Genomic DNA, 25,556 nt, shown 5'->3' on the forward strand with positions numbered 1-25,556 from the left:
GTTTTGGCAGCTTTATTCAAGTGTAACATGTGCGAGGTCAGGGTCAGCCTCCCCCGGCCCAGACCGCTGCTTTCGCCTAACGCGTGTCCTCCCAGGGCAGCTGCCCGGCCCAGCAGAGCAGCGCCCGCGAACCCACCCACGCTGAGGGCGAGAGCAGGCTAAGCCTCGTCCTCCCACGTCCGTGGTCGGCGGTGCCTCCTCGGATGGGGTGGAAAGAAGACATGTTACGTGTAGAAAAAGAGCTCAAAATAAACCTACAGTGTAACCTACAAGTCATCGAGGCCTGCTGTCTTCCTCTATTCTTTCCAGATTATTTCTTACTTAATTTTTAAGGTCTCATGAATATAATTGAAACATTTAAAGGGAGTGTGTTCCTTAGCAATCATTTAATAAACACAACAATTTCATAGCCTTCTTAGAGCACCACACATCGAAATATCTCAGTGATGAAATTGTATGCGTTAGCAGACTGTTGGTGAAGTCAGAAAATAAACAGTTTGTGTTTTTCCAGGGATTGTAACGGGTGACAAATTCTTTGGAATAACTTTATCATGCTTTTTATTTCAGTAAGTAAAGGCTTTGAGGAAAATTTTGGGAACTATCGTGCAATTTCTGGATACCTTTCATTTTTTTGGTTATTCCACTGGTCACCAGCAGGTGGTGACAAATGGCCACCTCAGAAACAACGGGCAGAGAGAAGTCTGGACATAAAGACCTTGGCATGTCCTGAAACTTACTTTTCCCACGATGTTTGAATTTTACATATTGAAAATGCTTTTGGTTATTAATATATATACTTTTTCCAGTTTATTATCAAGGGCACATCTGCGTCATTCATAGTTATCTTTTTTAAAAAAATGAGTGCTGTGGAGTAATTTTTCAGGGTCATAGTGTAGTTTAGAATCTGTTAATGGCTACTGACCCCCTTCTTGGAAAGGTTTGTGTGATTCCACTGTGAGCCCAAGTCCAGATGACCCTCCAGTTTTCCTGGAACAGGTGACTGAAAACTCTGACTGGTAACTGGTTACCATTGTGGACGGCAGATTTAAGTTTCATCCCAAACACTTGTGGTGCCCCTCTGACAGCACAGGGTTTCTCAGGACCTTGTGTCCGAAAACTGAAGATAAACCCACTCTGGGCTGACGGCCCCTCTCGAATCGTCGACAGTGCCTGAGTCCCCTCCTCCTGTAGCCCCTCCGGTACCTTCCCGGCAGAGCTTTGAGATGCCCCTTCTCTGCACTTCAGGGAAGAGCTGCAGGAAGACCCTTCCTCTGCCCTCGTATTGAACCTTTTAAGACTGAGTATGTTTTCTAATCAGCCCTTCAAATACTTAATGTTTTCTGTCTAAAAATACTTTCAGGTGTTGTTATCAAATAGATTCAACTAGCCCACGACGTCTGGTTCACTTAGGTTTCCCAGTGGGGTTAATCTCACAGATTATAGAACTCAAACTAGAACTCTAGCAGTTACGTAAATCTTAAAGCTTACAGACATTGTAAAACCAAAAGGGTAACTTTTTGGCCAGTTATCAAAAGCAGAGTTAACATTTGCCATGTGTCACCCCCATTACACACTTCAGACACCATATATTCAGTGTGCGTTGTATCCCTGAGTGTATTTACTGTCTTACTAATTTACGATTTAACTGTGTCTGCTGACTTGCTGCCTTCAGAGCTGCCTCTTCAGTTAGGTGTAAAACGTTAACTTTACTGCCCCCGTGTACAGCGTAAGAGAGCGGTGGACTTGAACGTGAAAATCTTGGACCTGAGCAGCACGTTTCTCATGGGAACCAACTTTCCCAACAAGATTGAGAAGCGGCTCTTGCCGGAACACGTTCGGCAGCACTTTGAGCCGGCCGGGGACCACGTCGTGGTGGACAGTCTGCACGCGGAGGCGCCGGATGACTTGGTGCGTGTGCCCCGTGCCCCGTCGCTGCTGCCGTGACCCCAGATCCGGGGTCACAGTCACGCCTTCAAAATACGTTCGTGCTGCTTTACGCTAGGAATTTAACTGAGGCTCGTTAATTCCCTAAATGCTTTGAAGAACAAAAGCAGTTTAATCACTCCGGTCTCATGAAGGGCTCTTCCTTTCCGGGGGCTGATGAGCAGAGGGACCATCGCCAGTCCCGACTGCTCAGGGCTCCGATGCAGGTGTCTTCCCCCAGGGACGGTGCTTTGTGGCACGTGCACTGGGTCGTTGTGTCCTCCCCCCCCCCCCCCCCGGCTCCCAGCAGAGACCCTGGTCGAGTGTGATGGTGTCTCCTGCACTAGCTGGTGAATCCAAAGGCTTCATTCGTCTTGTGGAAACTGTTACGTTTAAGCATCGCTCACCCGCAGAATGGAGTGGTGGGGGGCTGCCTCTGTTTTTTACCACGTAGGACTTTGTTTTGTGGTGAGTGTGTTTCACCATTTACTCTTCAAACAGGTGCGAGAAGCTGCTTATAAGGTTTTTCTGTATCCCGATGCTGGTCAGCTGCAGTGTCTAGAGGAACTGCTCAGCAGCAGAGATCTTCTGGCCCAGTTAGTGGGGTACCCTACCTACGCCCACAGAGCCCTCCAGGGAGCGATAGCCGGAAACCCAGGTGAGCCTGTTGATCCAGCTTCTGAGGACAAAACAGGGTTTTTATGGGGCTGAACTCCTGCTTTTAAGTAGCTGTGAATTTGTGTTCTCTGTTTCATGTCCTTAGAGACCGTTGATGGAGGTTGTCTGTGTCATTATTAGACACGACTTTTAAATGCAGCTAATAATTTGGAATATGTCCTGTCCAACCAATGTATTTTGTTGGCATGTTGAGAGCAGGTCATACTTAAAAGTTTCACTGATGCTAATTTCAATTATTTTCGTTTTAACCAAACTGGTCTCTGTGCTCAGTCTAACCAGATGGGTTAGGTTTAGCGTGAGACAGGACAGGCACGCTGTCTTTCTGCTCAAGTCGAGGCTGAGTGCAGGCCAGGTCACATAAAACCACGGAGTCCCCACCTGCACTGAGAGAAGAGGGCTGCCTGGGGAGGTTGGTGCCGGGTCCCCACCTGTGCTGAGAGAGAGGAGGGCTGCCTGAGGAGGTTGGTGCCGGGTCCCCACCTGCGCTGAGAGAGGAGGGCTGCCTGGCAAGGTTGGTGCCAGGCGGGAGCGTCTCCCCTGGGGCTTTGATGAGCTTGCCGTGTGCTCTGTGGGGTTCTTTACAGTTTATGATGTGAGAGAAAATGGCATAACTGTGTGCAATATGTTGATTACATTTCAGTTAGTTTAGATACTGGGTCTGGGGTCGGGTGGTCGTGATGGTGGAGCTGTTGAGAGTCCGGGTATATTCTAGGGGTTCGATTCACACGACTTTGTGATAGGTTGAGAGGAAGGAAGACCTGGCAGGGGCCAACCCGGATTCTGGTCATGCATCTGGAGGGGCCGTAGCATCATGAGAGGGAGTTTGTGAGCGAGAGGGAGCTCTGCAGGGGAGGGTCACTTCCGTGGGCCTGTCCCGTGTGTGTCCCTCCCTCAGTTACCCTTTCTTCCTCTGCTATGTTCATAGCTTCTCCGAGGTTTCGTTGGGTCCACCCTGCCTTGCCTCTCTTTTGTGGGCAGCCCTGTCCCTTGGCCTGGTGGGGCCCGCTGTGCAGCCCTGGGCGTGTCCCACGCACTCCGTGGCCCCTCCTGTTCCCTGCATGTCTGCCCGTGACAGTCCTGTCCAGTGTTCTAGTGCTCAGCTCAAAACCTGCCTGTTAAACGTTTTCACATCCCTTAGACTCCCCTGTCCCTGAACCCTTAGGATGCTTGCAGTTTGTTTTGGGTGGTTCATCTCTGAACAGTTATAATGTCACCTGAGTGCTTTTCCATAGTCACTCTTGTCACCCCAGTGTTACGATCAAGTGGCATTATTTTACACAACAGCTAATGACGGTGTGACGCCAGCTCTGGGCCGTTGTTTTATTTAATTCCTCTGCAGCCGTGTGAGGTAGACAGTCGTACCCATTTCACAGATGGGGAACCCACGGTGAGGTTAAACTGCTAAGACTTGGCTGAGCTGAAGCCCAAACCCCAGCTCTATATCCATGGTCTCCGACAGGCCACCCGAGACCACAGCCCTGTCTTTTCTGTCACCCACCTTGTCCACGTCCGTCCAGTGAGTCGGCGGGAACGGGCCACATGCCAGGTGTTACCAGGGCTGGGGGTAAATCCCTGCATGACGGGCGGGGATCCCTGCTCGTGTGTGGCGTGTACCCCTGTGAGGGAGACAGACAAGAACCAAAAGCAGGTAAAGCGTGTGTGCATCCGTGATCAGCACAGGTTAAGGGGAAGAGGACTGGGTGGGGCGGGAGCAGTAGGGAGGCGACCTGCCATCTAACAGGGTGCCCGGGGCGGTTGCCCGGGTCGCAGGCCCCAGGCCTGGTGGGTGCTGTCAGAGGCAGGAAACCCCCAGCTTCGCTCCTGGTTTAGGTCAGCCTCCCTTTTGCCCCAGCGTTTTATTTTACTCAAAAAGAGATAATTTGAAGAGAGCAAGAAACTTAAAACCATTTAGAAGATCATCTGGAAAATAGAAAAACAGTGTTTGTGGCTCCCTCTGAAATACATATGAAAGCTCTATCCGCGTAAATCAGTGGCAAAAGGTGCTAAATTCAAAAATACACATGAAAAATGTCCTCTCACGGGAAATGATGGTGATTCCACTACACGGCCTTTATGGGTTTGTACAGTGTAATGACTTACAGCTGGAGTATTTTAAGTAGTAAAAAGGTTATAACAGCTTAAATTTTTAATGTTCTAATTTCGCTGTATTTTCTTTAGATATTGGTCCTGAATAGATCATTCTGGTGTTGGGTGTAAAAATAAAAACAGTTGCTCCCCCCAAACATCGATTTTTAAAATCTGGTCCTTAAAACTGTACTGATTTTTATGAACACATCAGTGTCTTGCTATCACTTGAAAACTCACAAGAATTTAGACACATCTAAGAAACGTTTTTTTTCCCGTTCGTGTATGAATACATAGAAACAGATGGAAACTTTGCATTCTTTTCTCTCGCTCCCCATTAACTCTTTATTTGGGGATACAGCATAAGACTTCGGATTATCACCAGGTCAGTTTAACTTGTTTTCCTCATGAAGAGTTGGCACCGTCTGGAAGTGCCTAGTGTATGCCAGCAGCCCCGCTTCCTCCGAGGTTCCCCGCCTTGAGGGCGTGCAGTGCGTGGACTCTGTGAGCAGCATGGTAATTTTAACAGGTATGTTCGTTTTATTTTACGTAATTAAAGGTGTTTTCTTTTGGATTTTCGTTTTAGAGACCGTCATGCAGTTCCTCGAGAAACTATCTGACAAACTTTCTGAAAGGTTAGTTTTTACTCCACTCCTCAGCGTGTGTGTGATTTAGGTTTTGTTTTTAAAGACTTGATTTATTAAAAAATTAGGACGTGGCCTCTTAAGAATATAAGCGTTGGAATATTGAGTTGGATCTGTGGGCTCAGCCAACAGGAGTTTAAGTTAACTGTGAGATGTACTTTGAAAGCACAAAGGTGTCTTAAGGTGACGACCTTGGACAGCTAGGCCGTCCCCTCTGGTTAACCAGGCCGTTGTTTCAGGAATGTGTCATTGATGTGTAATTTTTAAAAATGCCCAAGCCTTTCTGAGACTGTATGTTTTGGCTTGTACAGTCCATTCTGTAACAAGCTCACAGGGTAGCCTTTCTCTTCTTTTGGTCTAAATATGGGTGGCTCACGGGCGTGTCAAGAGACCTGTGTTTCCATTTTGTGCGTTTTAAGAGGGCTCTGCCTCAGCGTTGCAATCCAGGCTGACGTGCTCTCCTGTCCTTGGTGGGACCCGCCCGCCTTCTCCCGCTGCGCTGGCCCTCTGGTCGCGGCCCTCGTCCTCCGTGGCATCTTGTAGGGTGCGGCTGAGGCCCGTCCCCAGGAGCCTTCGGACGCTGGGGGCTCCGGGAGGAGGGGCGTCACGGTTCGTAGGAGATGGCTGATGCCCTTTCTCCCAAAGCCGTCTCACTCAGTTGCTGTTTGCACCAACACAGTCAATTTTAGCTCAAATTTCCATTTTCTGTTATAAACATGTGCCTTAGAACCCAGTGCTCTCCAATTTGCGCTGTATTTGTCAATTCTAAAATGGTCTAATCCAGTGAACTGTTGTGGCTTTGATACAATGAAGTAGTGTTAACTATGCAGTTATTTGAGAATTTATTCTACTTTGCTTTGCTGGTAAGTGTTACTGTTTTTCACTTGTATGTAGCTATAGATTATATTTTGGGCAAATATAGCTCCATAGTTTTTATTAAAAAAATTTTAATTGAAGTACAGCTGGTTTACAATGGCGTGTTAATTCAGGTGCACAGCATCGTGATTCAGTTATACATGTATGTGTGTATGTTCCTTTTCATGTTCTTTTCCATTGTAGGCCATTACAAGGTATTGAATATAGTTCCCTGTGCTGTACAGTAGGCCCTGGCTATTTATATATCTTCATAATTTCACAGTGGTTTATAGCAGTTAATTCTAACAGAAACTTCATATTCTACAAATATTGAGCGCATGTGTGATTGTTGCTCAGCTAGTCGGGCAGTGCAGCTGGTAGGGGAGGGATTATGAATGGCAATCTTAAGTATAATCCACATTAATATTCTTTTATAGAAAGTAACTTGTTAGCCTTTTACTTTTTTAAGGTGTCACAAAAAGCAGTGATTGAAAGTTTGCTGATGAGACTTTGCGTGTTTCTGTAACGGTGCTCACTTTTCCAGGCTTTAGTGCTTTGAAGGCACATACCTGCCAGGGAGCTTTTTAAGGTGGAAATTGAAGTAATTCACTGACGTGCATGTCACCGTCTTGTCCAACACACGTGAAATCTGGATTCACACTGGTTCACGATGTCCACGTGACAGATTTCTTCCAATCTTACCATGAATGTTGAATGTAACATAAGCAAACTAGTTCTTCTATAATGGAAGGATGAAAGTTTTGTCCTAACCATCCACAATGAACCTGTTTTACAGAACTACAAAAGAGTTTGAGATGATGCGAGGGATGAAAATGAAACTAAATCCTCAGAATTCCGTAAGTGACCTTGTTGGAATGTTTTCTTTGTAACAGAAGCAGCCTGTCAGCTGAGGTCTGTCTGCCGACCCTAGAGCTGACTTGCTGAAGGTGCGCTCAGCCTTGTTCCGGGTCCTTGAATTTGGAGAACACAGTACTGAAGTGCTTGATCACATGTCTGGGCCTGACGTTCCAGGAAGGCCGGGGTTCCTGTTGGTCAGCTGACATTACACACCGTCCCCCGCACGAGGCGTGTGGGGGTCTGCGTGTGTGGGGCTGCCTCCGTCCCGCGGCAGCCGGCGTCTCTGGAGCAGCTGTCGGGGCTCCGTGCAGGGTGCCGGCCGGTGGCGGCCCCGCGTCAGTGCTGCCCTTGCTCAGTTACGTAGATCAAAGTGTACCCCCTCCCCCTGAAAGCCCTGGAGTGTGGTTTTCTGTCTTCAGGTCAAATGATGACATGATCTTACAGTCAGACCACGTGTCCCTGTGGCCAGAGTGGGCCCTGAAGAGGGACGGGATCCCAGGTGTTAGGACCCTGGTTCTTACTTGGCTCGAGGTGCTTGGGGTCACCCGGGTCCTGCACCATCCTTCTGGGGGTGGTCCTGGGGGGATTCTTGGGTGGGAGCTTCCTGTCACAGCCAGTCTTAGAGACTTAGAAACTGCTCAGTAGCCTCCCAGATACAACCACTGCGAGGCAGACTCGTGCTGCCAGATTCACCAGTTGCTAGAGTAGCGTGTCGGTTGTTGCTTTGTGGTGGGAGCTGCGTCTAGCACAGGAGCCAGGCTTTGTCCTCTGCACGCTTCAGCTGGGTAGGTGGGTCCACTTAGAAACTAGATCATAGATCAGAATTGAGTTTGGTGAGGGCGGAAGCAGGAAAAGTGTGTTGCCAAAAGCTAATTCGTTAAAAGCTGATATGACCAGAAACTGTCCTCCCCAGACACTTGTGTTTGGTTACTGATTGTGGCTGTTCTGCAGATGCTAGGGGTGCCCAGTCTTCTCATGAAGCCCTGTTTTGGTGAAGGGGCTGCCGTTCACCCTGCTGCCCTAGCCAGACCCGGGACCAGCAGTTCGCAAAATGTGGTCCCCCGGGCAGGAGAGCAGCAGCTCCTGGGACTTGTTAGGAGGGTGAACTTGCGAGCCCTACGCGGGCCCCCCTGTGTCATGAGCCCCACCGACTGTGCTTCAAGGAGTCCTGCGGGTGTTTCACTCCCGGCCTGCTCCGCCCCCTCACCATAGCTCTGGGCCGGGTCATTGTCCCTTCTCGCCTGGATGTGGCTGCACCTGGTGAACTGGCCTCCTGGCCCGCGGTTGTGGCCACGGATTCAGGCAGCACGGCCGCGTGCCCAGCCCCGTGTTAGACGTGGACCAGGCCCCCAGCACATAGGGCTTGTCCTGAAGCGCAGATCTGATCTTACTCTGTGTGGAATTTTCATGCGCTCCCTGTAATTCTCACAGCACCTTTGAGTCTCAGCTTTCCCGCCCGCACGTCCTCCTCCAGCCTCGTCCTCTGCCGCCCGGGAGCAGGTGGGTGTCTTCCCTGCTGAGGCGGCGTGGTGCTCGTGTGCTCTCGTCACTTGCCTTGCGCTTTGCTTTCCCTGCTTTTGTTTTTAACTGTACCGGCTATTTCTGGGCCAGCAGACGCTGTGCACCTGGGTCATGGGCTCCCGGTCTTCCAGCCTCAGCACCAGCTTTGTCTCCTGCAGGCACTTCCTGCTCTCCCCACAAGATGTGGGCCTTCTTTTGGGCTCTGTCACACGGCAGAGTGTCCTAGATGTGACGCGTGGCTCTCCAGTCGGCTGGACCCTCGTCAGCTCCTGGGGCCGGGTCATGTCCTGTCCCTGCTTCATCAGAGCCCGCACCGTGTTGGGCCGTAGCAGAGAGTAGGCGGTCACGTGTGTGCCGGGAAGTGAGCACGCAGGGGTGTGGTCCGGGGGCCAGGCCTGCCCTCCGGGCGCTCAGGGGGAGAAAGTAAACCTCCACGTCTCCCGTGGGTCACGTTCTGTGAGGAAAGCATGGTCCCATCGCGCGAGGAAGAGCGCCTTGTCGTTGGAGGGGATGATGCCTCAGCTGAGATTTTCAAGGGCAGCGACCGTAAGCTGTTCTCAGCACTGGGCGTTCTGTTCGGCAGTGCAGATGTGTTAGGCAGCCCTGTCTGGGAGATGCTTTTGATTCGTTCGCCAAGTAAGTCTTGAGGGTGTTCTGTGTACTGGGCAGATTTCTGGGTGCCTGGAAATAGTAGGAAAAGTGCCAACAAACCCCTGTCCTCGAGAAGCTTACGTTCTAGGGGAAGAAAAGAGATCGTAAACAGGAGAAAAATCACTGTGTGCTGGTCCTGTGGGGGTGGGGCTGTGGGTGAGGTGCTGCCGGGAGAAGTGGATGAAGGCTGCTGTTTTCTGTGGCCTGGGCAGTGAAGACCTCTCCAGGAAGGTGGCCCTAGAGCAGACATGGAAAAAGGAGGGAGCTCGCCAGGCATCGGCTCGGGAAGAGCCCTCCAGGCAGGGAGAAGGGCCTGGGTGTGATGGAGGAGTGGGCCGGGGGCTCCCGGGTGGCTGTGGGGAGGAGGGAAACGGGGAAGCATTGGAGCTGAAACAGCATGTCCCCATCATTACAGCTGAGGGACTGGAAGCCTGGTCCCAGGCTGTCTGCCTCACCTGCACTCTGTCACCTGGACAGCCTGCAGGGGGTGAGCCCTGCAGGTGTTCAGACATCTTCCCTGTCACTGTCTGTCCCAGGTGTCGAAAATGAGTGTTACGAGACTTCTTTATGACATATTTTCTTTGCCAAGATTAGAGTTAATTCTGCCTTAGTTACATGCTAAATTGTTGCTTTTACTTGGGGATCCACCCTAAGCTTCCTGCTTAGATTTAGAAAGAGCCCTAATCTTCCCTTGGTTCCCTGACCTTCCCTGCAGCACGTCTGATGGGCTGATGCGTGGCTTGCATTTTGGGAGAATGCATTTTGGGAGAAACTTCAGCGTGGCTGATGTGGTCTGTTAGCGCGGACTTGCACTAGCTTACATTCAGGTTGACTCTTGCCCACCTTTTCCCCAGGTTCTGGGACTATGCCTTGTTTATACTTCTCCGCTCACTGATCACAGGGAAGTCGAAAGAAAGGCACCTGTTTCCTGCCACGTCCTAAGTTTTTATAGAACTTTTCTGATACAGTAACAGGTCTCGCTTTTTGTAAGCCAGCTAGATGACTGAGAAGACCTGTAAACTAGGCAGCAGCTTTCCTAATGCTGACTTTCTCCATTGCAGGAGTTAATGCCCTGGGACCCCCCCTACTACAGTGGTGTGATCCGCGCAGAGAGGTACGTTTCTGAGAGCTGCTCGCCTGAGAGGAGGAGGAAACGAGTGTCTGTTGAGCCTCTCTCTCCTCGTTCGGGCGCCCACGTCACAAGCCCGTGTCCGCCTGCTCAGCCCCGTGTGGGTGTGGCCGGCACCTGCCCGCGGGTCACTTGGTCCGGGCAGGAGGCTGTGCTCACGGGCCGGGTCAGCCTTGTTCTGGGGGTCCTGTCCTTTTGTGGTTTGGGCTCATGTCTCCCTGAAATCTTGGACCCCGCCCCTTCCTGTGTGTGGTGTCCAGGTCCTCCTCATCTGAGCACGTGGGGCTGGGACTTGGCTGGAACCGGTGGTGGCCGGTTTCTGGCCCGAGGGGCTGGGGGGCTCAGCGCACGTTTGCCGAACCACTGCAGGAGCAGAGGCGGACTCGGCGCGGCGCTCGTCGCAGGCGCGCCTGGAAGGAGACACGTGAGATGAGGGTCCAGAGGACTTGGTTTCGCAGTCCCCCCCCGGCTTGTGTCTGGCTCGTTAGGTCGCGCAGGCGAGGAGCTGCGCTGCTCTCCCCGCGTTCACCCTGTTTCTGTCCTTCTCACATTTGCATGTGAGCCCACGGAACGTGGAGGCCTGTTCAGAGTGGCACGTTTAAAACTGTTTATGTCCCGGGCAGCTTTACGTGCGCAATAGGACTGTTTTGAAATCTCAGAATCTTTGCCGTGACTCACTCAGCACCACTTTCTCCTGACGGGTCCTGTTTCAGCTGTGCCGGGTAGGAAGGGCAGGATTAACTCAGGCAGCGGAGGAGGAAAGCCCCGTGCTGCTTTCTCTACTGAAGCGTGTTGGCGCGCGTCACGATGAGGCGTTTCCTCGATTGGTGTTATACCGCGAAGCGCTTTTGTTCTGTGCCTTCTACCCGGGCATCAAGCAGGGGTGGGAGGCACCTCACTAAAATTAGATTTCATTTGTTTTAATGGTTTCTTTGGGTTTTTTGTTTGTGTGTTTGTTTTTGTTTTGGGGAAGAGGTGGTTAGGTTTATTTATTTATTTATTCATTTTTTAGTTGTCACCACAAAATTTCCAGTAGGGCGTCATTGTCTCCATATTTATTTATTTATTTTAACAGAGGTGCTGGGGACAGACCTGGACCTCGGGCGGGCTGGGCACGTGCTTTGCCCCTGCGCTCCCCTCCCTCCGTGCTGGTGGCCTCAGTACTAAGTTAACAGGAGGGCACGGAGCTGGCCAACTGTAGCCCTTCTAGAGAACGGCCCCTCCAGGTGCTGCTTTGGAAGTGCTGTCTCAGGTCTTTGAAGGAGGTTCAGTGCTGCCTGGGAAGACACTCATCTGAAGGGCAGTGACTGTATTACATCCGTAGCAGAGTGCTCTCAGCTTTGGGCGAGGAGGCAGTGCTGGGCTGGGGCCCTGTCTGTGCTTCCCCGCGGTGTGGCCGTGTGCAGGCGAGGGGGACCTGCACGTGGCCAGTAGGCCAGCTCATGTGCGGTGCCTTTGGCCTCCAGGTCACGGGGTCACTCCCGCCTTGAGATAAAGCATGAGGTCCTGGGTTCAATCCCCAGTGTACGTCCACTGAAGTAAATACCATATAAACCTAAGTACCTCTCCCCTGCCTGCACACACGTGCATGCACACAGACCCACACAACAAAATGCCCCTTTGCTGAGAGGTTTCCAGCAGTCCGAATGGTCTTTAGAGTAAGAAGTCACCACTGTCCCAGGAACACAGTGTCGCCCACCTGACATCCACAGGGCCTTTAGTTCATTTATTTGGCTGTTGACTCCGTAAAAAAAAAAAAAAAACAGGAAAAGGGATGCAGAAGTGCTTCAAGTGGGGTTGTAAGAATCAGGGGTTTGAAACATCTGTTTTAAGTAGCTTAAAAGGCAAATTGATGGAATTTGGGGCTGAGGTTTCAATAATCTTGATCGACAAGAGTGGGCTGAGAGGTGCAGGTAATGGATGAGAAAGCAGAGGGAAAATGGTAGTTTGGGGGGGAGATTAGGACGCAGCCACGTGAAGGTTTCTGAATCCACGCTGGTCTCCTCTACTTGCAAGTGAAGACGCGAGTGTGTGGTTTGACACAAAACACGGAGTTTGAGGGCCTGTCCTTGACGTGAGCTTTTCTTCAGGTCACCCAGGGGTTGTCTTTGCTTTTATGTGAAATACTTCAGATTTAGTTCCAGTTTCTCAGATACTCAGCTGAGGAGAAGAAAGAACCTGGTACAAGTAAGGTAAGAGGTTAATGTGCAGAAACTGAAGTCGTCCTGGGAAGCGGGGCACGGCGACGATGGGGAGCCTCGGAGCAAACGTGCCTTCGTTCTCTTTCCTTTTCAAGTCTCACATTCTTCAGGGAAGGGTAGAGGTAATTCTTTACATTATGAAAAGCATATATGTAGTTACTTTATTTTTCAGTGGTTAATACAGTCACATGGTTGGAAAAAAATCAAAACCGCATTTAAAAGTGTTTGAGTCTCTGAATGGGGCTCGCAGCCTCCCTCCCGCCCCTGCCCCGGGGTGGTCACTCTGAAGCTGTTTAATGTGTCCCTCGATGGTTGACTTTATTTTTATGCTCGAGGACTTGATTCCTTTCTGCCAGTAGTGAGTTTCAGTGAGTCTTGTTTCCTCGGAGCTGTTTACAGGGAGGTGTCTTGGGGGCGTGGGCTCCGCAGTGCGTCTTCCTTGCTTGGGGCGTTCTCAAGAGGTCAGGGCCACTCGCGTAATGAAGTTGGAGTGTTTGTGTTTTAGACGCTTTGTAAAACCTTGGACTCCCGCAGAGGGATGGTGGTGTTTCAAGATAGCGCTGCGGTTTAATGTGTGAGATTGTGCTGCTTCTTGGTTAGTGTGTGTGTGTGAGCTTGTTGCTTTAGGTTTCTAAGAATTAACTTTTATAACGAAAATCCCAAAATAAACAGAAACAGGGAGACTAATATGAACCCCACATACTCCCCTCCCAGATTCGGTGGTCGCACGTTGGCCATGTTTGCCTCATTTGTCTCTTCTCCTTTTTGTCTCCCTCCTCATCACTGCAGTGCTTTAAAGTGAGCCCTAGACCCTTGTCATCTCGGTTCTGTGTGCTCTTTAAGTGCCCCCAGTCCCTTGCTACCTAGTAAAGTTCACCGCGGTTCGTTGGCATCCTCTCATACCTGTCTCGACCCGTCGCTCCCCGTGGTCTCAGACTTGTCTGGTCCCAGTTACCTGCTGGGACCAGGAGCGCCAGGTTCCTGGCCCTCGCGCCTCCTGCTTCAGGGCAGCTTGGTTGCCTCAGGTGGAACATTCTGGCTCGGCCTGTCTCACAGAGCGACGTAAGGATGCAGGAGGTTCTTGAAGTGACAGTGCTTTGCAAACGTAAGGCAGTGTCCCCTCACCCTGTCACAGGTGTCGCTTCATCAGCTTTTCTGACTCTATTGTGTGTCATCCGTCTCCTCCTTTCTAACCTCCTCCCCTCTGCCTGCAGAGGTGCTGGACGTGCCTTGTCTTGGAACACAGGTGAGCAGCCCCCCGTGACCCTGGGGGAGCGGCGCCCTCGGGGTTCCTGCCGCACCTGCCCCAGCGGTCTGGCCTGCACACGGCTCCGTGGCCTCCGGAGCTGGCGTGCGTTCGGCCCTGATGGTCGGTCAGACCGCTCTCCCCAGGTTCCCGGCCACCTGCCAGTCACACTCGGTCACGTGCTTTGGTCCTCAGTACCCCTCACGTCGGGGTGTCCGTCTCGGCAGCTCCCGTGCCCCGGGCGCATCACCCACCTCTCCTTGCAGGTCTTGCCTCGGCGTCGCGTTTCCCACATCCGCCCACCCTGGTGCGGCGCTGGCGGCGGGCACCCTGCCTGTGAGCTCCTCGCCTCACCTTTTACTTCTTGTTTCTATGACTCTCCCTACTCTGAGTACCTCATTTAAGTGGGATCAGACTGTGTTTCTTTCTGAGACTGACTGACTTCACAGAGCATAACGTCCTCAGGGCTCATCCGTGTGGTAGTAGGTGTCAGGATTTCCTTCCTCTTTAAGGCTGAAATGATGCCCATAGTGTATATGTACGCACCACATTTTACTTACCCAGTCCGAGGCAGATGGACACTTGGGTTACGTCCATGTTTTAGCTGTTGCAACGCTGTGAACATGGGCATATAGATATTTCTTTGAGACCCTGCTTTCAGTTCTTCTGGGTATGTGCCCGGAAATGGAATTGCTGGGCTATGTGGTAATTCTGTTGAACTAGGTTAACTTTGAGGTATGTGTGTATATATAAATATAGAGTATAACACATTTTATGGAGTAGAGTTTGACCGTCAGCTCAAGCGGGTCAGATTTTGTATGTAACTGTGTGTGTGGTGTGGTGTTGAGAGTGAACAAGCTGGAAGGGATGGAGATGTGGGATGGATTCGGGATAATGGAGTTGGGACAGGTGCATAGACATGTACCTTGTGTTTTCAGTCCTTTCTGGCTCCTAAATTTTAAGTGAGAAGGGGACAGAATCCGCGTAAGAAGCTGAAGTAAACAGAATGTGGTCACGTCTCTTCCTGCCCAGGTACAACATCGAGCCGAGTTTGTACTGCCCGTTTTTCTCCCTCGGAGCGTGCATGGACGGCCTGAGTGTCCTGTTTCACAGGCTGCTGGGGATTTCACTCCACGCGGAGCAGCCAGTGAGGGGAGAGGTGTGGTGCGAGGATGTCCGCAAGCTGGTAAGCATCCCGGGGGCGCCGCATCCTGGGCGCGGTCCCTGGTCCCCGGCAGCTCCGCGCAGGTTTGCTCTGCCCCAGTGGAGCGTCGCCTCACTGCTGCCTGTTGAGAAGTCTGGATCGCTCCGTCTGATTAGGACCCTGCGACAGAAACACTCTCCTCCAACATCAGTCAGTGCCTGAAGTGACTGTAAGCATTTAACAGCAGGGCTCGTTCTCTGAGGAAAACTGTTTTAGAAACCTGATCCGAGGCTGAGGCTTGGACTGTTGAGAGACTCTGGTTCAGGAGACCTTTGTCATTGCTGGCCATGCTACTGCCACGCACGGGTCCCTGCTGGTTATCCCAGGGTCCCTGGTCCCCCTTTCCTCTCCTCCTAGCCCCTTCCCGCCTGTCGGAGCCCACGCTTGTATCGGACGCTAGTTGGTGCCCTGTGCTCTGGTGTGTATTCCTGACGATTACCCCAGCCTGGAGCACCCCCCCCCCCCAAGTCAGGGCGCCCTTCATTTGAGGTGCAGGGTTTTTAGCTTTTCCCAAGGAGGCTTTGAGGATCTGAGGACCTGCAGGCTGTAGCTCTCTGTTCCCCTTGCCCTGTGCTGAGCACACTGTGCCACTTCTCTGTGTGAAGGAGCGGGGATGGCTCATGTCCCCTGGCTGTTCTGTGGCCGTAGAGTGGGCGGAGGTGGCGTTGGAAGGACAGATGAAAGTGCATTCATCTCTCCTGTGGGCTGTGTCCTCACAAGCTGTGGAGGTGGACTGAATGCAGAGGTGGTCTGCAAATGGAAGCTGGTGACAGGCGAGGGCAGGGACAAGATGCGAGTGATGAAGACGTCCTCCAGCTCAGGGGGGCCCCTCGGTCACCATTTGCTGGTTTTGTTCACTGCCATCTCCTGCGTGCCGGGAACAGTTCCTGACACCACGGCGATGCCTCATGGATGTTTGTGGGGTTAATGAACACGCGCGCAGGGAGTTCTCAGTTCTCCGCAAGTTGTGCAGAGTTGAAGACCAGCCCTCCTGTGAGCCACACCTCTCTCGTCGGCTGGGTGGTGGGTTGGGTGTGAATGGTGCTGTCACTGAGTTTAGCGGGGCAGATGCTGTGTGTTGTGGTTCTGCCTTCCAGGGTTGTGGCTAGTATGCCCGTGTGTCCTGATGTTCTGAGATTGAATGGGGGGGACAATTTGGCTGCTAATCATCCAGCCAGCACCCAGCCCCAGTCCCCGGGCGCTGCGTGCCAGGCTGAGCTGCATTGTCGCGGGCTGGCCGTCAGGATGGAGGGCTTGACAGGCAGGGTCTCCTCTCCGGACAAAATCCGTCAGAGGCACCAAGAGATGGAACAAGGTGGGCAGACGTCGGGGTGGATGCCACCCCGAGGTGATGTGGGCGTAGGAAGTGGTGAGATGTCTGCACTCGGGGCTGTGGGTGTCTTAGATGCAGACTCTCATGTGAGGAGTGCATTGCACTCTTCCAGTTCTGATGGCCTCATTCACCACTAAATTAAATTCTCTCTTCCAGGCTGTGGTTCACGAATCTGAAGGACTGTTGGGGTACATCTACTGTGACTTTTTCCAGCGAGCAGACAAGCCCCACCAGGTGATGCTTCATTTACACGCTAGTCTTTCTAGAATGGTTGGTTCATTTGTGCGGACTTTACATCTCCCTGTTGTAGTGCCTGGTATGTAAAAGGTTGCTGAATAGATAAACTTGAAACTAGGGTGTAGAATCTGAAGATGATGAAAGTTGTGAAAGTAACTACGTGAATCTGTGTCTGGGTTGTGGTGACCGTGACAGTGACAGCAACTGACACTTCCCAGCCCTCCGTGTGCCGGCCGGTGCTCTGAGCCCTTCCCACACCACACCTTCCAGTGCTCACCTCCCCCCTCTGAACTGGGCACTACTGTTACCGGAAAACCGAAGCCAGAGAAGGGATGTTACTTGCCTGGAGTCACACAGTTAGGAGTCCCAAGATTTGAACCCACATGTTCTGACCAGAGCTCCAGCTCTCGGCCACCATCCATCCTTGACAGTTGACCTGGCTCAGAACTGCAGACTCAGCCTCTGGGCGGTTCACTCCTTGGGTGGCATACGTGAGGTTCATGTTCTCGAGCTTTAGCACTTCCGGGCAGTTTGATTAGAATGATCAAGAATTCAGGTTGTCAGATACAGTAGAAATAAGGGTACCTTATATTTAAATAGTGATTCCCAACTTCCAAAGCAGTTTTAACAGACGTAGGCTTATGAATCTGGGCAGTGGCTCTGGTATTTGACAAAGTGGAGGCGAGGCTGGCAAGGGGACCAGGCTCCAGGACAGCGTGGCCAGTGTGGGCGGAAGGCGGGGCCAGAGCCTGGGTCGCCGCTGCCGAGTCCCATGTGCCTTCTTGTTGGAGGCCCAGCTCCGCAGGCCTCGGCCCGAGTCCCCGTTAGGGATGCGGTGGCCGAGCCCTGCGTCTTTGGACACAGGACCCGGTATTTCCAAGACGCAGCTGGTTTTCTCGTCTGAAAGACGAAACAGCTGCCTCCCAGGTTTCTGTGGAGAGTAAGCGGTGAGTGCGTGCGCGCCGGGAAGGCTCCTCCCAGGGCCTTGCTCTGTGGCAGTTTGGAGCTCATCCTGTCCAAGTGACAAAGCCCGTGGATGTGGAAGGTGTCGTCCTGACACAGGAGGGGCCCGGTAAACACGAGTGTCCCGTCCCCCTTGCTGTGAGCATCTCCAGCATCTGCTGTGGCCTCAGCTCAGTGCATGGCTTTGGAGTGAGTAACTGAACTCATCAGCACAGCCTCAGAGAATGGTGTTTTAAGAAGATGAACATTTTAGCAAAATAAAAAGTGCTGGGGGGAAAGTGTCCCTAACTAAGTGAGCAGAAGTATGGAGTTCAGGTGAAACGTGTGCAAGGCTCTTCTCCCTCCAGGGCGCCCGGCCCTTGGCTCACCCACCCGCTCCCCGGCCCCGCAGGACTGCCACTTCACCATCCGCGGCGGCAGGCTGAAGGCCGACGGGGACTATCAGCTCCCGGTCGTCGTGCTCATGCTGAACCTCCCCTGCCCCTCGAGGAACTTACCGACGCTGCTCACCCCGGGGATGATGGAGAATCTTTTCCACGAGATGGGCCACGCCATGCACTCTATGCTGGGCCGGACACGTTACCAGCACGTCACTGGTGAGCTGGGGAGAGGGGGCTTTCGCTGCACAGTCACTTGAAAACATACATTTCTTCCTAACTCGGAAAAAAGCCTTTTATCTGGGTGTCTGCAGTCGTGGGTGGCAGATGGTCTGCCTTGTCCTCCCAGCTGTGAGGCTGACCCGACCCTCCTGCGTTTTTCCCGCCGTTGATAGCAGTTCTCACCCAGGAGGGTCTCCGCTCCCAGTCTTTGAGTTTGTGCCACTTCCCGTTGTGTTGTGTTTTACGTGGACTTCAAGTCGGTGGCCGTGCGTGTGAGTCAGTGCGTCTCCCCAGCAGAGTCAGCGAGTGAGGAAGTGAGCGGATGCTGCCTCTGTTCAGAGCCAGCCAGGAGACGTGAGGGCGTGCTGAGGGGCGCTCCGTGCTGTGTCCTCACCCCCCCCCCCCGCAGAAAGCCGGGGTGTCTCAGGCTGACGTGTGGCCGTGCGGGTGACATCAAAGATGTCCCCCCTCGCTGTCGCCTCCGAGTCTTAAGCTTCTTGTCACACGGGTCAGCTTGAGACCACCCAGGAGAGCCGTGTTTATTAACTAACTTCACACACACACAGTTTTAGGGGAGGAGAAGATACTTGAAAAGACTGTAGACGGGCTGGACAGAATCATAGTGTCAACAAAAGGTTCTTACAGGATTTGTTGCTTTAAATAATTTTGAGTTTAAAATGTTGCTTTGTGTGCTGAGGCCTGACCTTGTTACCAGAAGGAATTAATAGATCAAATAATATACTTTGAAAACAAATGAAGAAGAACAGCATTTGGCGAGGGAATTCAGTGAGTTAAATTCAGGTGCTCTGCTGACAGTAAGAATGTTGTGACTGTGCTTCACATATAGCCCAGCAGCGCCAAAGACGGGTTTGTTTGTAGAGCGTGTGAGCCATTGCTTTACAAGGTGTTTTATTCAGCTGTGCAAATATTTTGTTTTACTTCTAATACATGGGAAAATGTATGAGATTATTTTAAATTTTTCTGCAAATATGTGCAATAATTTTATAGAAGTAAAATATTGATTTAATAAATTAAAAGATTATCATAGTTCATCAGAAGTACAAATAAAAATTAAAAGATTTCATAAAAAGTAAAATAAATACGTTGATGTAATGCATGCCAATTTGTTTCTCCTTCCCCATCTTAGGGACCAGGTGCCCCACGGACTTTGCTGAGGTTCCTTCTATTCTGATGGAGTACTTTGCAAACGACTACCGAGTGGTTCACCAGTTTGCCCGACACTATCAGACGGGGCAGGTAGGGGGCTGACTTCATTCACCATCCCCTGAGGTGTGGGTGGCCCCTGTGACTCGCCGGGGACGCTGATCTCGGCCTGCCTTCCGCACTTTCTCGGTACAGAATCCTCCTCCTGGTGGCCTCCCGCCCGCTTGCTTTGGGCATGGCTCTCGTCGAGGGTGGACAGCAGACAGCTGCCCTTTAACGTGGGCCGGGCGGTTCGGGCGTGGTCCGCACGGGAGCGGGCAGGCCCTACAGCAGGTTCCCTTTGCGCCCCTGTCCCCGCGTCCCCTGCCTGGGAAGCGCATTCCCTTCCTTCTTGCAGAATTTGATTATGGAGCATCACATCAGGTAGTGCTTCCCCGGGGACAGCGCCTTCCTGAGTGTCGTGTGCAGTTACGTTCGTCCTGGGGCTCAGCTTTTAGAAAGGACACTGAAAGAGATTAAAGGAAAGGATGAATGGAGTCAGAAAAATAAGAGCCCAAATCACATTAATTTGTGACTTTCTGATTGTATCTCCAGATGCATGATGTGAATTGACCGTTTCTATTTTTTGGACTTGACTTTTATCTCATTGTTATTGTCAGCTGTAGAGTAATCGGTGGGTTTCTGGATAACTAATCTGAATTAGTCTCCATCATAATCTACTTCAGTGATTAAGATGACAGAGCTGAAACACATGTGGTCCAGTCAGCTGTCTGTTCATCGACCCGCCAGGAATTGCTCTGGGAATTACGTGAATTACAGAGACTCGGCCCATGGGCGGGTCTTGGGCTGAGACTCGCCACCTTGTTATCTGCTCAGAACAATCAGAGCAGAGACGGGCCGGAAGCACTGCTCGGGGGTGACGTGAAGTTCCCCAAGAGGACGATCCTGTGTTACTACTGACGCTCTTCAGTAAGAAGAGTGATCTTTGAGCAAGGTGGCTTCAAGGAAAAATACTGAGCCCAAAGCCATACTTCACAGGAAAGGAGATGAGAAGCAGGAAAGAATCAGCATGCTGCTGTGAATTAATTCAGGTCTCAGGCTCCGAAGGCACGTCCGCAGGGCTGAGGGGATTGCAGACACAGCCTCCAGAGAGTCTGAAATAACCCTGTGCCTCCGCAGAGCTTGGAGAGCGCCGGAGGCACGAGAGGAGATGCCTCGCGCGTCCCAGAGGGCCTGCCTCTTCTTGTCGCCAGTTAAGCACCAAGTGGCTTGATGTTTTCATTTTGAGGGCAGCACTAGCCTAAGGACAGGAGTTAATTCCCTAGAATCTGAGTCTGTAAGTAAATAACACGTAAGCCCGGGAGAGGAGCAGCAGGACGGCCCACTGCACGTCAGGAAAGGAACTTTTCTCCATCCCGTGGCGCATTCCAGCGAGTTCTCAGAGTAAGGATAGCATCGCGGTGGCATTAACACGAAAGCATCTCGTCTGAGCTGGAACGCACCGGCCAGGGGCTGCTCGTGGCAAAGGTGCCAGAGGTTACAGGTGTGCCTGTCAGAGTCCAGGTGCACGGCTGTCACCGGTGCCGCAGGTGCTCACTTGGGATTCAGAAGCGTCTTTACAGCTTTGATGTTGTAGCTTGTCAATTTATCTTCCAATCAACAGCGCAAGCATAGGGAAGCGCGGACTTGGTGGCAGCCCGTGTGAAAAAACCCAGGTCTTAGACGTAATGAACTTGACGTGAATTGGCCGTCTGCGGGAGCCCCTGGCCTCGCGCCGCCCCAGGCTGCGTCCCGGGACCTGTGGTGTCTGAGCGACGGGCCATGGTCGGTCTTCTCGTGCATGTGGTTCTGGCCTTCAGCCCAGCCCCTGCCCAGCTGCTCCCAGTGAGCACGAGGCTTCTGTCAGTGGCCCCAGCAGGCTCACTTCTGGAAGCGTGGACTTTGTCGTCCTTTAAATGTTTTAATAGGCAGTTCCTTTCAGTCTTGGTAAAACACAGCTAGCCTGAAACAGACCAACCTAACCGTGTTTCAGTGATGGTTTCCAGTTACAGTCACTGTGTTCAGTGACACCCATCACCACCCTCCACCCCCAGAATGCTTTTCACCCTGCAGAACTGAAACTGTCCCCGTGAAACGCTGCTCCCCTCCTCTCTCCCCTCCTCTGTCCCTGCGGTTCTGACGGCTCTGGGGACCTCGTGTCAGTGGAATCATGAGTGACTGGCTTGCTCCCCCCGCACGGTGTTTCTAAGGTCCATCCACGCTGCAGCGCGGGTCAGAGTCTCTCTTGTCTGGGTTATGGAGGCTGGAGCCGCCGCCCCGACGGACGGGAAGCAGCATATTGTCGTGGTTCCGATCCGCGCTGTGTGGTGACCAGTGACACTGAAGCCCTGCTTGTTGAGTGTCCGTGTTATCTTTGGAGAAGTGTCAGTGAATTTCAGTGCAGTCCCGTTCACCTGCTTTTTCCTCTGTTGGCTTTTGCTTTTGGTTTCACATCTAAATCATCACTAAATCCAACGTTGTGAAGCTTTTCCCCTAAGTTTTTTCCTGAGAGTTTTATAGTTTTATGTCTTATGTTTAGATCTTTGAATCACGTTGGGTTAATTTTAGTAGATGGTGCGGCTCTTTTTCATACGTTAATAATCCTGAAACTGGGATCTTGTCAGCGCTCTGCTGGCCTTAGTGTAAGTCGTCTGCTGAAAGAGAAAATCACTGGAGCTTTTTTTTTTTTTAACAGTTGAGGTTTTGGCTTCAAGGAAATAAGATGGTCTTGGCCCCTGCTCCGAAGGTGAGAGTGCCGAGCACCCCGATACGCAGGCTGAAGCCGCTCCCTGAGCCCCGTCCTGCGTGTACCGTGGGGACACGTCCCGGACGTTTGGATTACGTGCAGTCCTGGACCTTCCCCCTCTTTCTCTCATACCTGTAGACCCTGATTCCTGTGGGGGCGGGAGCTTTTTGTCCCTGCCCTGGATTACTGATCTTGTCACAGGCCTCAGGTCAGTGTCTGAAGATGAACGCATCTCATCCTCCCTGGCATTCCTGCAGGTCTGCCCTGTCTCCCGCAGGTGGAATTTCCCCAGGGTGTGGTAACTGACGAATCCTGGAGGGACGTGTGCCCAGTGGCCAAGCGCGTGTGGTCGCCTGCTCGTGGGGCCCCTCTCTCCGTCCTGCGGTCGTCTGTCTGTCCTGATGCCAGGGCCCAGCCGCCTTCCTCGCTGCCATCTTGTTCTGGGTCTTGGCATCTGATGGGGCTCGTCTGGACTGGCTCTTGGGAAATTTCTTCTCACCTCTCGGGCCTTTGTCTTCTTTCCTGTGCATCTTAGAGAATCAGCTTTTCTCTTTTCTTGAAAACCTGTGATGAGAGTTTGGTGGGGATTACGTTAAATCTGTAGGTCAGTCTGGGGAGAGAGAACCGACATCTCTGAATGTGGAGTCTTCCAACCACGAGGACGACGCGTCTCTCCGCTTGTGAGTTCTTTCAGGAAGTCTTAAAGTCTCCCAGAGGGTCCTGCTTGACTCGTATGAGCTTCAGTACTGGGTGCCCTCCCTTTCTGATAGTTTTATAAATGTGTGTTTTTAAAAAACTATGTTTTCTTCTTGTTTGTGCTGGTGTTTAAATGTGCAGTTAATCCTTTTTTTGGATATTAATACCTTATTTTTAGCAACCTTGGCGGACTTTTTTTACTAATTCTAACAACCTGCTTACAGGTTGCTTCTGCTGCAGATAATGCCGGGTTTTCCTTTCCCACTCACAGGTCTTTTATTCATCCCGTTCTCCCGGGCGGTTCCGGGAACCGGCAGCACAGTGCTGGTGTCGAACGGAAGCTGGAACGTGGTTGTTACTTGCCTTTATCCTGATTCTTAAGGGAAACGTCTCTAACGGTTCAGGCTGCAGAGACGTGTCTGTGGTGCAGGTCTGGCGGAGGCGTCAGGAAGAGGCAGTTCCTTCCTGCTCTAGTTTGCTAAGTTGTTTTTTTATTTTTTTGATCATTGAGTTCCTGCGTCTTCTCAGACCACGTCTGCACCTCTGGAGGTGGCTGGGTGGCTGTCACTTCCCTCTGGCGGAGCTGTGAATGCTGCCGCTGACGTCGGGCACCTCGGGTTCCGGCGTGAAGGACTTGGGTCTTAACTCTCTGGTATCTGTTTCATACGGCGCTGGCTTCAGTGACCACTGCGTGCTGGGGGTGGTTTTCACATCTGTGTTGATGAGAGATTCGCTTGGGTTCTCCGGGTCCTCTCACCCCTGATGGTGTTGGCAGTAAGTGTGTTCCATTTCACGAGGTGGGTTTTGGGGAGCTCCTTCTGTCCTTTACGAGCACTTGTATGAGACTGTAATTATCTGTCTCTTGAAACTGTCAGAATTAACTTATCAAACCATCCTGGGTCCGTCATGTTCTCCGTGAGAAGAGTTTTAAAGGACTGGCTTCCTCAGTATCACGGGGGTCTCTGGCCTTTTTGTCTTCTGAGGTTTTGCTCACTTGTAATTTTCTAGAAATTAATCCATTTAATCCAGGTTTTCAAGTTCACTGGCATAAAGTTATCTGTGGCATTCTTTCCCCCTTCAAGGCCTGCCACATCTGTGCTCACGTCCTTTCCGTTCCTCCCTCTGGCGACCTTGGTGGAAGGCGAGTGTTGGGCTCAGCAGCACTGACACAGGACTGGTGCCAGCTCTGCTGTCCTCAGTGTTTTGTTTGTTTCAGGTCATTCGTTTCTGTTTTTCTGATTGTGCTCTTTCTTTTGTGTTTTGTCCTTCAGCTTTTTTCTTTTTTTCCCATTCATTCTTTCTTCTGTGGTGGTCCTGAGGATTGAACCCAGGACCTCGTGCATGCTAAGCACACACTGTACCGCTGAGCTGTACCCCCCATCCCCCCGTTTCTCAGGTGGACGCTTAGAGCTAATTAAGTTTGTCTTCGCTGCCATACGGGCTTACACTTCAGCGCTGCAGACCGTACACGGTGTGAGCAGTGCTTTAACCGCAGGCCGCAGTGCTGTTGTGACACGTGTCTAACGTTCTGATCTCCGTCGTCACTTCCCCTCCGACCAGGGCGCTGTTCAGAGGCGCCGCGCAGCACTTCTAAGCCCTTGCGGAGGAGCCGTCTGTCATCTGTCGCTGCTGTGTAGCCGTCTAGCTGTCTACTCCAGCCGCTGCCGACCTGCTGCCTTTGGTGCTGTTCTCCGGCCTAGCGTGTCATCAGCTTTTGGAAGTGGTCTGGGGCTTGAGTTCATCGTGTGTTTCCTCATTGTTGGGCTTGGGGTTTCATGCACTTCTGTTAAGCCAGCCTTTTAATTAGATTAGACCTTTGGTACATAACTAATTTTTGTGATCTAGCCAAAGTCGAGATGTAAGGCTTCCACTAGGGTGATGGACATGATTCTTTCCCTTTACTTTTGTGTTTTTTTTAAAACTATTAACACTTTATTTAGAGCAGTTTTAGGTTCATAGCAAAACCGAGGGGGAATGTAGAGATGTCCACATACCCCTGCCCCTCCTCCATTAGCCACTACAAAATATGTATCAAACAGTAAGTAGCAGAAAGTAACATTTATTGTTCTGTGTGTTTTTCCTGATTTAATTGTCCAGCAATGTGTGAAGCTGGCACATAGTCACCCACCGTTGTAGAAACAGGCTCAGACAGGCTGAGCAGTTTGCTAGAGGTCACCGCAGTGACAGCGGGGTTGGTGGGTCCGTTAGTTTCACGTCAGAACTTCCAGGTCCCGTCAGAGTTGCGGACGTCCGTGTTACAGCATCGTGGGGGTTTTCTTTTTCCAGTTTTTCCTGGTTAAAAACCCCTCAGTATCGTAGGAAGTCGGCTTACACAGTACGTCTCACAAAAGAGCAGGCCTGTTTCCACTGTAGGTGCTCTCGGGACAGCGGTGGCGCTCTCATTTTGGAGCCGTTACGTTGCATCATTATGAGGTTCAGTTTGTGGCCTTCGTTTGTGACAGGCAGCCCGAGGCTAAAATTGCGTAAGATCTATTTCCGAGGAGACATACAGGCTTGTAATCAATTTTCTGTCATTTTCTCCAGGAGGGATGAGTAAGGATTGAAGGTAAAAATTACAGTGCAGCCGGCACGAGCTTCGTTCTGGCAAGTTGATGTTGTTTTGAAACTTCCTATTTTCAGCTTTCATGCGTCTCAGTTGTGTCTAGACAGGACCGCTGCACTCGGGGCAGAGCCAGGTCCGCCCCGGCCCCAGCACCAATGCAGGGGGCCTGCCTCAGTCACAGAGCTCGCCTGAGGCTTCCTGCTCTCCTATAGAAAATACAA

The 25,556-nt window shown here is 51.6% G+C and overlaps 1 protein-coding gene across 5 annotated transcripts in view; it reads left to right on the forward strand.

Moving 5' to 3' along the window:
• MIPEP (mitochondrial intermediate peptidase) overlaps nt 1–25,556 on the forward strand; it is an 84,623-nt gene that overhangs the window by 14,453 nt on the left and 44,614 nt on the right. For all 5 annotated transcript variants that reach the window (XR_010383707.1, XR_010383709.1, XR_010383708.1 and 2 more), the window contains 9 exons: nt 1,726–1,908; nt 2,425–2,581; nt 5,273–5,321; nt 6,982–7,042; nt 10,277–10,329; nt 14,824–14,977; nt 16,485–16,562; nt 17,920–18,124; nt 19,275–19,384. Coding sequence is in view for 1 of the 5 variants with exons in the window: in XM_064493268.1 (XP_064349338.1) it covers nt 1,726–1,908; nt 2,425–2,581; nt 5,273–5,321; nt 6,982–7,042; nt 10,277–10,329; nt 14,824–14,977; nt 16,485–16,562; nt 17,920–18,124; nt 19,275–19,384 (1,050 nt within the window). In the remaining 4 variants the exon portion in view is untranslated. The remainder of the gene's footprint in view (nt 1–1,725; nt 1,909–2,424; nt 2,582–5,272; nt 5,322–6,981; nt 7,043–10,276; nt 10,330–14,823; nt 14,978–16,484; nt 16,563–17,919; nt 18,125–19,274; nt 19,385–25,556) is intronic.

This window comes from Camelus dromedarius, chromosome 13 (assembly GCF_036321535.1).
Source record: "Camelus dromedarius isolate mCamDro1 chromosome 13, mCamDro1.pat, whole genome shotgun sequence".
Taxonomy (NCBI): domain Eukaryota; kingdom Metazoa; phylum Chordata; class Mammalia; order Artiodactyla; family Camelidae; genus Camelus; species Camelus dromedarius.